This window comes from Corticium candelabrum, chromosome 19 (assembly GCF_963422355.1).
Source record: "Corticium candelabrum chromosome 19, ooCorCand1.1, whole genome shotgun sequence".
Classification (NCBI taxonomy): domain Eukaryota; kingdom Metazoa; phylum Porifera; class Homoscleromorpha; order Homosclerophorida; family Plakinidae; genus Corticium; species Corticium candelabrum.
Window position 1 is genome coordinate 5,544,548 of NC_085103.1, and position 15,000 is coordinate 5,559,547.

General features: G+C 42.1%; 2 protein-coding genes and 1 long non-coding RNA gene across 4 annotated transcripts in view; 1 reads left to right on the forward strand and 2 right to left on the reverse strand.

Moving 5' to 3' along the window:
* LOC134195095 (uncharacterized) overlaps nt 1-1,184 on the reverse strand; it is a 1,829-nt gene extending 645 nt beyond the window's left edge. The window contains exons 1-2 of the long non-coding RNA XR_009972312.1: nt 929-1,184; nt 764-868 (exon numbers count right to left, since the gene is read on the reverse strand). This is a non-coding gene — a long non-coding RNA (uncharacterized LOC134195095). The remainder of the gene's footprint in view (nt 1-763; nt 869-928) is intronic.
* The window catches only part of LOC134195094 (TNF receptor-associated factor 6-like), a 9,775-nt gene extending 5,914 nt beyond the window's left edge, over nt 1-3,861 (reverse strand). The window contains exons 1-5 of one of the 2 annotated variants that reach the window (XM_062664105.1): nt 3,684-3,861; nt 3,555-3,606; nt 3,386-3,490; nt 3,254-3,325; nt 1,749-2,636 (exon numbers count right to left, since the gene is read on the reverse strand). In XM_062664105.1, the coding sequence (XP_062520089.1) occupies nt 2,082-2,636; nt 3,254-3,325; nt 3,386-3,490; nt 3,555-3,606; nt 3,684-3,844 (945 nt within the window). In that variant the 5' untranslated portion in view covers nt 3,845-3,861 and the 3' untranslated portion in view covers nt 1,749-2,081. Of the gene's footprint in view, nt 1-1,748; nt 2,637-3,253; nt 3,326-3,385; nt 3,491-3,554; nt 3,607-3,683 lie in introns of those variants that run through there. The other variant, XM_062664104.1, reaches the window with a different exon arrangement.
* Nucleotides 3,862-7,754: 3,893 nt separating this feature from the next.
* LOC134194674 (platelet endothelial aggregation receptor 1-like) overlaps nt 7,755-15,000 on the forward strand; it is an 8,112-nt gene continuing 866 nt past the window's right edge. The window contains exons 1-5 of the mRNA XM_062663616.1: nt 7,755-8,647; nt 8,717-8,799; nt 14,542-14,681; nt 14,746-14,815; nt 14,886-15,000. The exon at nt 14,886-15,000 is cut by the window's right edge and continues 212 nt beyond it. Coding sequence (XP_062519600.1) covers nt 8,736-8,799; nt 14,542-14,681; nt 14,746-14,815; nt 14,886-15,000 — 389 coding nt within the window. The 5' untranslated portion in view covers nt 7,755-8,647; nt 8,717-8,735. The remainder of the gene's footprint in view (nt 8,648-8,716; nt 8,800-14,541; nt 14,682-14,745; nt 14,816-14,885) is intronic.

Below are 15,000 nucleotides of genomic sequence, written 5' to 3' on the forward strand. Positions count from 1 at the left end.
ATGCTCTAGCGCACTCTAGCTATAGCAGGCTCCGCCTCTGCACCTGACGGTCGACACAAACTGGCAGACTGGACACGTGAACAAAAAATTTAGAAGGCAAGATTACGAAAGAGAAACAGGAACCTGAAAGGGAGCGACCGGAAAGGTAAATTGGAAGTTGATACCTACCTAGTAATTAGTATCTAAGTTAATTAATTCGAGAAAAAGACTAAAATGGACCGCGGAAAGGGCAACGTGTCAAATTACTGTTCCTCACTAATTTTAGATTTACTACGGAATATTTAGCGGAGGCTCCACCCGTACAAACTGCACACGTGAAACAGGGGAAACCCAGAGGAAACAGTTAGGAACCTGAAACAAAAGACCGGAACAGTAAATTGAAAGCCGGAACCTAAAACACTAAAATGGAAACCGGAATGAATGCGTTCAGAGCTTTTTGCTACTAAAATGAGCGTCTGGTATATAATACTCATGATCACTAGCTGTGTGCTCTTCCCGTCATTTTGTCTGTCGCCTATTTCTGTACACATGCATGCATGTACATCCGCGCATGTACAATCAGTGTGCACGTTTGTTGGTTAGTTGTTTGTTTGTATATCTAAACATGCATACCTTGGGAGAACATCCAACAGACTGAAATTCACAATAAACTTTAGAAGAATCACATCTTATGATCTATCATCTGCGTGTTCGCATTAAAATTTTAGGTTACCAACTTTTTCAAATTTCTATTAATTAAACATTATTTAATTGCATGACTAACCTGCAGATTACGGAGCTTTCCAATTCATGTACATCCATTACTGTGATTGTCACACTTCACTTTTAGATCAAGAACTTTAGCCTTGTGAATTGTATCCGGAAAAACCTGAAGCAATTATTTATGAAATGTAGAAACATTAACGTCACGTTTTGTAGTCTACCATACATCTCTTTTGCTCAGCACCTTCGTATCCACTGCACATGTAAACTTTCCATCTCCTCATAGCAAATAACAACATAGTCTATTATGTATTGTACTCTAGTTAGAATTGTTTCGACTTTATGATTTCGTCCACGCAGCTTTTGGACATGAGATGACCGTAACTAGTCTGTAGTACGTGGCTCTCTGAGAGACAAATAACAGATGAGACACTCGAACTCTTTCTCCAGTGACTTTACGAACACAGCTTCATAACCACGAACCGCACGAGCTGCAGACGTCATGTTGGGTAAAACAGAAATGATATTGAAAACAATTATTTAATTAAGTCTAGTGCATCACGTGCTGGTTGTTTGACGAGTATTTCATATTGATACGGATCTAGGCAAAGATGCGTGAATAGTAGAGCGATATGTAATGTGTTGGCCAAAACAATGCAATTGTAACGATGTTGCCTGTAATATGTACTAGTGAGTTACATTAATTAGCTTCTCACTGTGTAGAAAACTAGATATATAAAGGCGATGATAATGATGGCGATAAAGATTGGGACACAAAACTCTAAAATTATTGTGAGAAAGTTTTCTTACAAAACAAAGCGTAATACATTATTAATAATTTTATTTAATCAAATTTTTATCTACATAATGGCAATGCATATGTGGCTATACAGTCGCGGTACATAAACTATTAGTATGCACTGTCTAAACTAACATGAGAAAATACATCTAGACGTAGGTAGCAACTGGGACTCCCAACATCTCCAATCATCCAGGCTCTATGTCTGCCTACAATACTGCACGTGCTTAGTGTACTGCCAGCTAGCTAGGTGTTCCTCAGCTGTGCTGTAGAAGGTGAACAAGCTGAAGAACAATCACGAGAGTATGTGGCAATGAATGTACTTTTCAAAACATGACAATTGAGTAGAACATATTGCACAAACTGAACGCAGTCAGTATACGTAGTAGCTAGTATCTCAGCAGCAACTCTCCACATTACAACTAGGAAACAATCTGCACACAATAATGCTAATGACATATACCCATGAAAAAGCATGTTTAGCACATAAACTGTGCACGACTTAATTAAGTTTGTTGTATAACAACTACACGCTTGCAGTGAGCTGATGGTAGAATCCAACAATATTGATGTCTCATTTTCAGATCAGAATTTCTGCACTTACAAGGAGAGAGTCATCTCTGATGTAAGCCTGCTTTGTCAAATCCAAGTGACTAATAATTTTAGCATTCCCCCATCCTGACAATGTTTCAAAAGTTTTTCTCGCAAAGTTCACCTGTACATCTGCTCCTTCCTTTGTTGGATTCGCCAGCCAGCTCTTATCGTTTCCATCAGGCTGCTGGTCAATGACAGTTAGTCTATAGGAATAAGAAAACGGCCACTGCAATTGATGATCAAAGTCACCTTTCATGATGACTAGATACACACCCACATAACCGCTTCCACGATCATCAGGGTAGATACACATGCATAATTTGTATCCCGGATAATTAGTGTAGAAGGCACTGCTATGCAATACTGTTTCTTTTTTCATTTTGGCATTTTCAAGGGTTTTGCTCCAGTTCTCTATTCTCCACATGAACTTGCAGGGTTTACATTGCAGCCGGGCATTCAGATCATCAACTTTCTTTAGGACCAAATCTAAATGCTCTTTGCTGCACTTGTCTTTATGATCTCCAACATCTTTCTTCTTCATCTGTAAATATAAGTTAATTGTGTCTCAAATAAATGAATGCACAATATCAAGACTGCAGTATAGCCAAGATCAAAACCATTTGTGCACTATATATATATATATATATATATATATATATATATATATATATATATATATATATATATATATATGGGTGCATATGAGTAGTGTACTATCAAAACAATATACTTGCAGTGTACATCTACTATCTATAAGCCTAGGCCCTATATACCTGAGGGTATCACCTTATGTCAACGTACTACGATAGGGTAATTATGTCCACCATTATATCTGTTACGATGCGTTTCAGTGATTTTGTCTGAAATCCTCTAAATTTATCTTCAAACAAGTCAACACCAACTTATACGGTAGTTTTTAGTCTCAAACGTATCAATAGTTATCTAGATATGCTTTTTGCTTATACTGTAGAATGAATGTAGAATGAATGGGCTCCTACCTACCTGCATGGTAATTAGCACTCATGCATGATCACTACCTGTGTACTCTTCGATCTCGTCAAGTTTTTGTCTATCGCCTTTGTATACAGATGTATCCCACTTGTTCGTCAATTTGCATGTCTGTTTATCAATCTGTCCGTTTGTGATGTATAAGCATACCTTGTGAGAACATCCAACAGACAGAAATTCACAATAAACTTGAGCAAAATCACATCCATCATCTGCGTGTTTCTGATTAAAAAATTTGAGTTACCAACTTTTTAAATTTATATTATTATTTAATTGACTAACCTGCAGATCACGCAACTCTCCAATCCATGCACATCCATCTCCACGGTTGTTGCACTTCACTTTAAGACCAAGAACTTTACGCTCGTGGAATTTATCCAAAAAAGCCTGAAGTGATTATTTACGATATATAAACACTTAATATACGTAAATGCTATTGTACCACACCCACCTCACTTCTCTTCTCCACCTTGTTATCCAGTGAACATTTAAACTTTCCATCTCTTCAACAAATAGTCACAACATATTACTTTATGGTCTTATAGTTATTCCAACTAAAATTAACTAAGTTATAAATTACTTTGTGATTTTGTCCACACAGCTTTTGCACATGAGGTGACCGCACGGAGTCTGTAGAGGCTCTCTGAGAGCAAGCAAGCAGATGGAACACTCTAGATCTTTCTCCAGTGGCTTTACAAACTCCGCTTCATAACCACCAGGCGCACCATCTGCAGACGCCATGTTGAGCAATTACATGCATCACGTGCTGCTTGTTTGATGATTTATTTAGTCAAACCTTAAGTTAATTAACTTAACTCTAGTAGCTAGTAGACCGATGTAAGATGCTGGAAAAACAATGCAATTGTGACTACCAACGTTGATTTGATTGTAGAAATTTTCTGTCGTTACACTAACTTCTTGCAGTCTAAATGTAGGAGATGATGACGATGGTTAGAATTGCGAATTATTGTGGGAAAGTTTTATTACAAACAAAGTCTTATTCAGATAAACTTTTATGTACATAATTAACTAACGTAATTTAGTTATGAAATAGTGCTACGTACATGTATTGCAGCTGTAATAGATCACGACGAAGTCACATGCAGCATAGTCAAAGTAGAATACCGCTAATTAATTGCAAACGAGCTATGCAAGTGCATGCGTGTGATTGTGCTACATTCGCAACATTTTACAGCAATAACGAGAGCTCTCTAGAGCACACACCTCGCATACTGCCTTCTACAGCACACACCTTGCATGCTGCCCTAGAGAGTTTAGTTAGCTTGTAGTCTACTAGACAGTAGTACTGTAGTACTAGACAGTAGTACTGTAGTACTGTACAATACACTGTCACCGATAGACGTGGCCGATAGGAATGCTAGCTGTCAGCAATTTCAAGCAAATTTTTTGATGATTATCCTGATGCTCATGCGTTCTCGTTAATTTGACATACTACACCAAAGAGGGCGGGGTGGAGTGAAACCCAAAGAAACAAAATGTGTCATCGCCCGGACAGAAACTAGAACTAGAACGCACACAGAAACTAGAACTAGAACGCACACAGAAACTAGACTACTGCAACGTAGGCACGAAACGTTTTGTGTCGTCGTCGCATGGATACGTCTAGATACGCAGTATTGTGTTGCACTATCGTGTTTCAGTGTACCTAGAACGAGACTCTGTCTGAGTACTTTCTCGTGACCGGATAAATTTAGCATGTAATTGCGTTAATCGAATTAGAACCAAGAGTTGGGTGATGTCATGATAGTTTTAGCTGTGACGTCTGAATACATACGGGAATTGATTGAGGTAGGTAGAGTCGCTCATCAACCGCGACGCGGTTTGTTGTAGTAGCAAGCACTGCGTCGTACCTTCTCGGGACAGGACGCTCTTCCAGTTGACGCCACGTTGTCTCACTTTTTTCCGTATGTCTAGACAGTAGCCTCTGCCAAATTATGCGAAATCATAGCAATCGTGCAGCATTACATATTCAACACAAGCAATCACCGTTGTACATTGGTTGCACAGCCTATGCCTTACTCTACTGTACTATGCAGATTTCTTTATTCATCTCTGCATGAGCAGCAGCTATCTACAATCGGGCAACTTGTAATCAAAAGTGGGCGGGCCTGGGAAGTTAAAAACCGACACCCGTGCAGAGAAAGATACGCCACTTTTGCAGATCTCTTTGCAGTACATGACTCAGATCCAACACAAGGACAGAACACAAGAGGTAGACGACTGCTGCCACCTCGTGCAGGTGAAATCCTCACTGCAGATGGATTTACAGAAAAACTGATCATGAAGGATAAAAACGTACAGAAAAAGGCAAGGAAAGAAAACATACAACGTCAAGAAACTCGCCTCCCATCAGGAAAGTCCAAGACAACGTTTGCAGTTAATATGGGAGTGCACGTGGCTGCATGGTTCAAGCGTGACGAGAATGACTCCTTTTGTAGCAGTTATACCGTCAATCGTACTACCAAGACTCAAAGAAAGATAGAGAAGGATGGATAGGCAGCGACAATCCCGGCTGTCGCCAATGGTTCCACTTCGGGTGCGCCATGCTCGATGACATATGCCAGAACACAGCAAATTCTGGAACTGTCCGGACGTCTAGGAGACGCGAAAAGCTTGTTGCAAGAGTAGCTTCCAGTTTCCGTCCTGTTTACCGTAATAGATCGTTGGCTTAGTGCGAAAACGCCGCTGCACCATTAGATATAGTAGCGTTAATATCAATCTCTCAGTACGTCACGTTCTAATAATAATATCTCAACGAATGGCTACCGACTGGAGAGTGAGCCTGCGTGAACACCAAGGGCCAAGGGTAAATTGCGTTTCTAGATAAGGTTGTTGTAAGGCTCTTGATCGGATAATTACTTCGAAGGATGTCCACGAGTTTACCCTAGTACAGAACAGTACTTACATCTAACAGCGTGGACGGTGTAACTCGACTGCTACTTGCTCGTGTACATGCCTGACAGTTGTTACGGCGTCGCATACGTGACCAACGTTCCAGAGAACCTACATTCACGCTAAGTGCTCGACAAGCCAGTCCAAGCATCATGCGGAGACCGTTTTCATCAGCTGCACTTCGAGTCTCTCTCTAAGTGAGTAAATTTTGCGATCCATGTATTTGAGTTGGTTCTAATTCGTGTACCGAGGTAGTTACAGTAACTTACACTACAGTAGTGCGTAAAATCATGGCTTGCGGTTTGTGTCCCTAGTAACGGGTAGGCCTAAGGTCCCGGATCGGTTTGTCTAACTTTGAAAATCGACAGACAGTTAACGTTTTGTTCACTGTATTACTTTTGCTTAGGCTTGCTCTAGGCTTCTTCCAAAACAGTTGACCTTTGTGTTGTAGTCCTAGAGTACAAACCTGTGTTCAGACAGGACTGGGTTTGATTACCTGGTCTGTCAACCTAGCACGCTATTGTGATCCATTGTTTGAGGCGTCTGACAACAGAGTTAGAATACTCCGCATGACAAACGACACAACAGTTCGGTACTCTGTGCTAGCACTGCGCTAGCGACGAAAACGACGTCATCTGTCATCCTGCACGCGCGAGATTCTTGCTGTTGACGCCCTTTTTCCAGCAGCATCCACCACAGTAAGACGATGATTTCCACTGCTACTGTCGTAGCTATGCGCTAGGCAGACTGCTACTCTGGTTACTACTCTCTGTTCTCGTTCACTGTGTATTTAAAAAAAATCGCTATAACTCCTTGTCCTTCGTCGGTAAGCGACGACCTTGGCATCATTCGAAAGCGCAAGAGCCCGGATTTCTTGTAGACGCTAAGCATAGCATGTAAATAAGACACACCCAGGAGGATAAGGTTTTTGCATATCAAAGACTATTAGTCTATTTAGAACGTTAAAGTTACGATATGATTTACAGATAAGTGGTCACGTAAGCAGATGCCATGTCAATTACTTCATTACTTTTAATTACTCTAGTGCGAAGCTTCATGCGTTCAGCAACGTTTGGTCGTGTTCGTCTGGGCTTAGCTGGTCAATGCGACATCACTATCAACTTCGTCACTTTGTAGTCGTCATCTATCTCATTTGTGATGTTAGAGCTCTCCATGATGTCTTTCCTGCATCCCGTCTTTTTTCTAGAAATTTCTTCTTCTTTTTCCTCGTGTTTTCCAGGTATTGTAAGTTACAGTAAAACACCTCTGTGTCAGTAACAGTAAATCCGGAGTCACAGTAAACAAGCTATTGATGTCATAGGTCACAGCCAATTAGATACGTGTTTCTAAACCAACACAGGTGATTCATTACATAGTTCCTGATTCACAGTGAACGCGAACAGAGAGTAGGCGCTAAACAGCTAGGAATGTTTGATAGCTCTAAACCAGACTTAGGTAACCGCAAACCTACCTTTGCAAGTACGGTTTGCAAATCCAGCGCAAACCAGCATTTCATGGGGCAACTGCAACGTTTACCACTAACTCACTTATGATAACAAGCTCAAACCAGGCTCGCAAACCATAGTGTTGAACACACCTAATAGCAAGCATGCAACTGCCAAACTTAGGGATATTTCTTTGTCGATTTCCAAGCTAGAGTAAACGACCGCGTAGAGGCATGTAGAAACAACAAGAATTTCTCACAAAAAGAACAAAAATGGCTTTGGTAGAAAAAAGTAGTACGCCCAACGTTACAAAATCCACAGATACCAAACCAATAGTATAGACAATTGCATCTGAAAGTCAAGTCGTTTGCGGCAGATCATTTTGCTGGAATCGCGGATGCGTGTTGATGTCACAACAGAAATAGCAGAGGATCTGAATCAACAGGAATGCAGCTACTGAATACCAACTGGTAGTGTCCTCCTCTGCCCTATCGTTCCAAGTTTCCGTACGAAACAATGTTCAAACTGCATGGAAATGTGTCACTGCGATAACTATAGTTACAGCAGACTGAACACGTTACGAATACGATAGGATTGACAAGATGGTCTTGTGCAAACACGAAAACAAACTTGTGCTATTTGCGTTCCAAACTGGATATCAATAAACAGCAGCTTGTGTGTGTAGTTGGAAATCATTAAGAAAACAGCCTGCATTAAGCTAAGTACTTCTGCAGGTGGTAAAAGTGGAAATATGAGTAATGTATTGCACCTATAACCCTTGCATATTACGTTTCTGGAAACGATTGTCATAAATATAATCCAAGAGACTTCCAAGTCGATGCAAACAGAAAGCAATAAAGATGTGATTGGAGGAGGGTGATAAACGCAACGCCCACAAGCCATCCAAAGCAACCTACACAAGAGAAGTCCCGATCTTACTCAGAGCTCAGTTGTTTAGCGACATCCCTGCAGTTCATTCCGGTGGAAGTGCAGCTGGCTACTTTTCTCGCTCCGCAGTCGTTGCATCCCAGCCGGGGTAATTCCACAAAGACACAGCTACATAGGCATTATGATCTATTTGTTGCGTGCAAAGACATTGGGTTTTTGTTAACAGGATCTTGAAATTTCTGCTTTAGCAAGCTCTCAGTTTTGAGCTTCATCGGCTACCCTATCAGCTGGAAATCAGGTTAGGTTACCACAAAACGGTTTACTTAGCTCGCCGTTGCATACACTAATATCAGTATTCGTCTTGCAGAGAAGACGCTTGAGTGAAAATGAGAAGTTACACGTTGTTACTCTTGGCTTGCTGTGTTGTCAACATCACTTTGGCAGCTCTAGGTATGTTATCTTCAGGAGCACTTTTAGATCTGTCAATACTAATGGAGCAGGCAGATTCCTTTAGCTGATAGAACTAGAAAGTTAGGAACAGATAGAGAGATTAGTGCTGCTGTCGTAGCAAAGTGGTGTAGTAAGACGTCGCCGTAAGCTCGAACCTCTTTAGTGTTTAGAAAGTCAATCAGGAAAATCTGACAAACGGAACACCTCAAGGCTCTTCCTTACCTACCCTTTTAATTAATGATGACTTGACTATATTCTTGGAGTTCACTTGTGTTATCGTGAAAGCGTAAAAGCTAAAGTCATTTTTTTTGTTACTGGTTTATCAGTTAGAAGATATTTTGTAGGACAGGCTCTATTTTAATGGTAGTTAATGCTAAGGAAACCAGAAAACTGCTTCTCTTTTCGATGTAAGTCTTCCGAGTTTATTCATCGTACAATAGCTAGACTAGAAGTGTCTGTACTTTGAAAGCGTAATGAAAAACTTTGTGGAAGAACAGCTGCAAGCAGGGCTGTACGCATATTTGGAGCACATTTTTGTGAAAACATAGAAATGTTTGGTGTTGTGTCGTTGAGTCTATCTAATAAAATACGTTACTGCAAATCCTGTACGCACTTTCATACGTGGGCAGCTAGTGTATGTTAGGCACAGTGATGTAGGATTTGTAAAGTATATATGCTGTTTTTACAAAACCAGACGTCAAAAATCTCAAGCAGTGAGAGGGCACTTCCTGATCCTGTACCTAGCTAGGATGCAGGACACACCTTTTGCAACCACAATCTCATTACTAGCCTCGTCCCCAGACTCTCTCGCGCTAGTCTTGTCCGGTGCCCGTATGACAATTCCAGGCGCGAGAGAGTCTGGGATCATCCCGCCTACTTCCTGCCATATCTCCTTTCTAAATGCTCACTAAGTGTCACCCCCAACGTCATCAACTGTCACCCCGAACGTCATCAAGTGTCCCGTAACTTCAAAATCAGATTAGCGTTAGTCTAATCCAATAAACGTATCACAGTGGATGCTATGACCATTGTTTGGTGTTTGCGGCATATCCAGCACTTGCAGACAACTGAAGCATGTTGAAAAGGTAAGACTATGGAGTGTTGGTGACGGGTGTCGTGTAGGCTTGTAGTCTGAGATCTACAATTGGCGGAGTGATGACCTTCTACGTAGTTCACACGCGGCCAGTACCGTTTGCGCGCAGACTAGACTGTAGCAAAAAGCGCGCAATGGCAAGGGAAGGGGGTTGATTTTGACATGAAACTACCGTCTACCCTTCGAGAAGTCTTCAAGTATGAAAACAAATACATCTTTTCGCGAAAGAATAGCCCTGAAAGCTTCAAGTTGACCCTCCAGACGGTAGTTTCATGTCAAGATCAACCCCTTTCCTTGCCATTGCGCGCTTTTTGCTACAGTCTAGTCTGCGCGCAAATGCTAATGGCCGCGTGTGAACTAGCTAGAAAGTCATCACTCCGCCAATTGTAAATCTCAGACTACAAGCCTACACGACACCCGTCACCAACACTCCATAGTCTTACCTTTTCAACATGCTTCAGTTGTCTGCAAGTGCTGGATATGCCGCAAACACCAAACAATGGTCATAGCATCCACTGTGATACGTTTATTGGATTAGACTAACGCTAATCTGATTTTGAAGTTACGGGACACTTGATGACGTTCGGGGTGACAGTTGATGACGTTGGGGGTGACAGTTAGTGAGCATTTAGAAAGGAGATATGGCAGGAAGTAGGCGGGATGATCCCACGCGCCTGGAATTGTCATACGGGCACCGGACAAGACTAGCGCGAGAGAGTCTGGGGACGAGGCTACTCATTACAGCCATTTCCGTGTAAATAGTAAACGCGAACAGTAGTACATAGAACCACGGCTAGATGCAGCTGGGAGCACAAAACCTAGTCTAACTCTACAGCTGCTGCCTATGTAACTACAGTCTTGCACTACCAGGTCACGTGAGTCACCACCTACTTACGTGAGTGTTGACCTTTATTCGGTGAACTAATTGGACGTATATCCGTCATCCAAGTGACTTCATATCAAACACGACTGTTGCCAACGTAAGTTTCCACAAAGATGTTGCTTGCTTTGCAAAGTTAACCCTTGAACAAAATGACGGTACAAGTAGTCAGAAGACAGGCCCAGGGAACTCCTCGGGTGCCTAACATTTGTTAGAGTGGGTGAAGACGCTATGGACCCCATTTACTGTCGATTGCTACTCGTCACCGTTGTTACAGAGTTTAGATGGTCGTCAATTTTGGAGCCAAATTTGGGTGTTGCTGCCTTCTACTTGGCACCAAAGCCCTTGGACACCCAAACGCTTTCTGCGAACTGCTCTAGTGTCAGATCTGGTCACAGCTGCCGGCATTCTGTCTATACACTTGCTACAATGGTACCCTCAGCCGTCATCTTCCGTGCAGCCTTGTATAGACAGATCATTGCTAGCATAATTCTCGTACTGGCAGGAACAAGAGTCCTAGAGTCTGACATGCATATGGAATTGGCAGAGACTTGACTCCATGCTACATATACATGCAGGAATACATTAATTAAATATATATTTTGACTGCTAACTTGGAGCCTTCTGGAGTAAAAGGATTCCTAACTAGTGTCATCAGGAAACAAGATATTCCACATAGAAGATTGAATGACTTGCAGCAGACAACACAAACACTTACTCAATACAATGGAGCAGAGATTAGACCACTTGGGAAGTGCATACTGCGTGTCAAAAATCAGAAGAATGCGCAAACCTATGATGTTCAGTTTGTTGTGGTGGATAATGCAGCTACTACATCCATATTAGGAGCTCAGACATCACAAGCCATGAGTCTAATCAAAGTGGACTATGACAACATCCAGATGATACAAAAGACTGAACAGCCACAGGGGAGAGTCACATGGAGACAAACCATGCTCACCAAAGAAGTGATTACTCAAAAATATGCTGAAGTATTTGAAGGAGAACTTGGCACACTTCCAGGAGTAACACATTTGGACATCGACCCCAAGATACAGCCAGTGAAACAGCCACAGAGACGACTTCCAATTGCCATGAAAGACAGATTGAAAGCAGAGTTGCAGAGACTTGAACGCTTAGAGATTATACAGAAAGAAGAGGCACCCACAGATTGGATCTCAAGCTTAGTAGTGGTGAAGAAGCAAAATGGGAAGCTACGAGTCTGTATAGACCCACAACCACTCAACAAAGCATTAAAACGAAGTCAGTATCAAATGCCGATACTAGAGGACATTCTACCAGAGCTATCAAAAACAAGAATTTTCAGGGTGTTAGATGTGAAGAATGGCTATTGGCATGTACGACTTGATGAACCCTCCAGCAAGCTTACGACATTCAACACACCATATGGGAGATACCGCTGGAATAGATTGCCATTTGGGATCACGCCAGCACCGGAAATTTTTCAAAGGGCACTCGACAATGCAATTCATGGACTTGCCGGAATATACACGATTGCAGACGATATTTTAGTAGTTGGCAGTGGCACAACACATGATGAAGCAAGGAAAGATCATGATGAGAATTTGCTACGACTACTACAGCGATGCAGGAATCAAGGAATAAAGTTGAACAAAGACAAATGCTACATTGCAACACAGAAGGTAGCCTACATGGGACACGTGCTTACCCCTGTCTCAAGGGATTAAGCCGGATGAAGACAAGATAGAAGCAATAGTGAAGATGCCACCACCACAGGATGTACAGGGAGTGAGGCGATTCATTGGTATGACCAACTACTTATCAAAGTTCATGCCACACCTGTCCGACCTCCTCGACCCGCTCCGACAGCTAACTAAACAACACATCCAGTGGGAATGGACTGATGTCCAGGAAATAGCATTCAATGACATCAAGAGAACAGTAACAGCAACACCTGTACTCGGGTACTTTGATCCCATGCAAGGACGAAACAACTATACAGTGTGATGCATCTCAAACAGGACTAGGAGCTGTATTGATGCAATCAGGTCAACCAGTAGCATACACCAGCAGGACTTTAACTGACACTGAGCAACAATAATCAAAGAATAATCAAAGTAGAAACAGATCACAAATCACTCGAGACGATCCACAGAAAACCATTGCACACAGCACCGAAGAGGTTGCAGAGGATGCTCATGCGTTTGCAAAAGTACAGTTTTACCATAGAATACAAACAAGGGAAACAGATGGTATTGGCAGACACATTGTCCAGAGCATACCTACAACACACACCACGAGACTGTGAACGCATAGAAGTATTCCAAGTAAAACATAACATGGCAAAAGAGTGTGAACAAATAGATATGCTACAAGATGTTCAGGTGTCACAAGTGAGGCTAGCTGATATCAGAAATGCCACAAAGACAGACACGACCATGCAGCAGCTGAAACAGACGATTCTACAGGGATGGCTCGACAACAAACATACACTACCAGGATCCATTGCTGAATTTTTCAATGTGAGAGATGAACTAGTCATACAGGATGACATCATTCTCAGAGGAAACAGAGTTGTGGTACCAAGAATTTGCCGCCCAGATATGCTACAGCGGATTCACACATCACACATTGGAGTGAATGGATGCTTGAGGAGAGCCAGGGAGTCATTATACTGGCCAGGGAGTCATTATACTGGCCAGGGATAACAGCCGAAGTAAAAAACCATGTTAGCCGATGTCACATATGCCGGACCTATGAAACTAGGCAAACAAAAGAAAAGTTGCAAACTCATGAGATTCCAGACAGGCCATGGGCCAAAGTTGGAGTAGACTTATTTACATTCCAAGGACGTGAATCTCTACTCACAACGGACTATTATAGCAACTATTGGGAGACGGACAGATTGTTAACTACTACTTCAGAAGAAGTTGTCAAAAAGCTGAAAGCACACTTTGCTCGATATGGAATACCCGACATACTGATATCAGATAATGGTCCTCAATTCTCTTCCAGTTACTTTCACGTTTATAAGGAAATGGGACATTACACACAAGACCAGCAGTCCGGGGTATCCACGGTCGAATGGCAAAGTCGAAAACAACATTAACTAAATATAGGTTACAGACTAATACACCCCGCTCCGTCCACTAAGGCAAGCCCCAGTGCTAACGAGCTGGGCGAGGCGGGGTGGATGTCGTTTATACACTAATTGTTATATTCACAAACAATAATTGTTATGTTCACACTCTGGTTCACATCTTGATAAACTAGTAGCCCCATATGCCACTTATTCTAGGCGAATACTGGACACTGATTGGCGCAGAGGAAGCTAAATTTTATGGTGCTACAAATAAATTAATAATTATGTTTTGTGTCAAGTGGCAAACTCCATGCATTAATGTGTGTGTATGTGAGTGCTTACCTGCCGGTCTGTCTGTCTGTCTGTCTTTGTCTGTTTGTCTCTGTGTCTGTCTGTCTGTTTGTGTGTCTGTCTGTCTGTCTGTCGTCTGTGTGTGTGTGTGTGTGTGTGTGTGTGTGTGTGTGTGTGTGTGTGTGTGTGTGTGTCTGTGTGTGTGTGTGTGTGTGTGTGTGTGTGTGTCTGTGTGTGTCTGTGTCTGTGTGTCTGTGTCTGATCTGTCATTGTTAGTTTGTGTGTGTGTGTGTGTGTGTGTGTGTGTGTGTGTGTGTGTGTGTGTGTGTGTGTGTGTGTGTGTGTGTGTGTGTGTGTGTGTGTGTAGTCGATCCGGGTATTAAATCTGTGAATGTCATTGTCTTCTTGTTCTAGTGTGTAACTCACGCTGTGGCACCGGTATATATCACACAGCCGGTTCTTGTCAGTCTAGCGGACATTGTCTCTGCTGGTGGGGATTCACTGGACCGAATGCAGTATACATTGTCAATGGAAATCTACACCATCGGATCCTGGTACTGCTATAGTATACATTAATTAATTATTATGTGTAATTAATTGCTTAATTATTGTGTAAAGGCTGACCACTGTACGGTTGCATGTACTTACAATCAAGCCTACTACAACAAGCAATGTGCTAGTCTTCCAGGTATATGACTGAATATATGTATATATATATAACATGCACAGTATCTCAATCATACAAAATATATTTTTAGGGACCAGCACAGCAGCACCACAGACTACGACAACAGCGCCACAGACTACGGCAGCAGCACCACAGACTACCACAACAGCACCACAGACTACCACGGCAGCACCACAGACTACCAC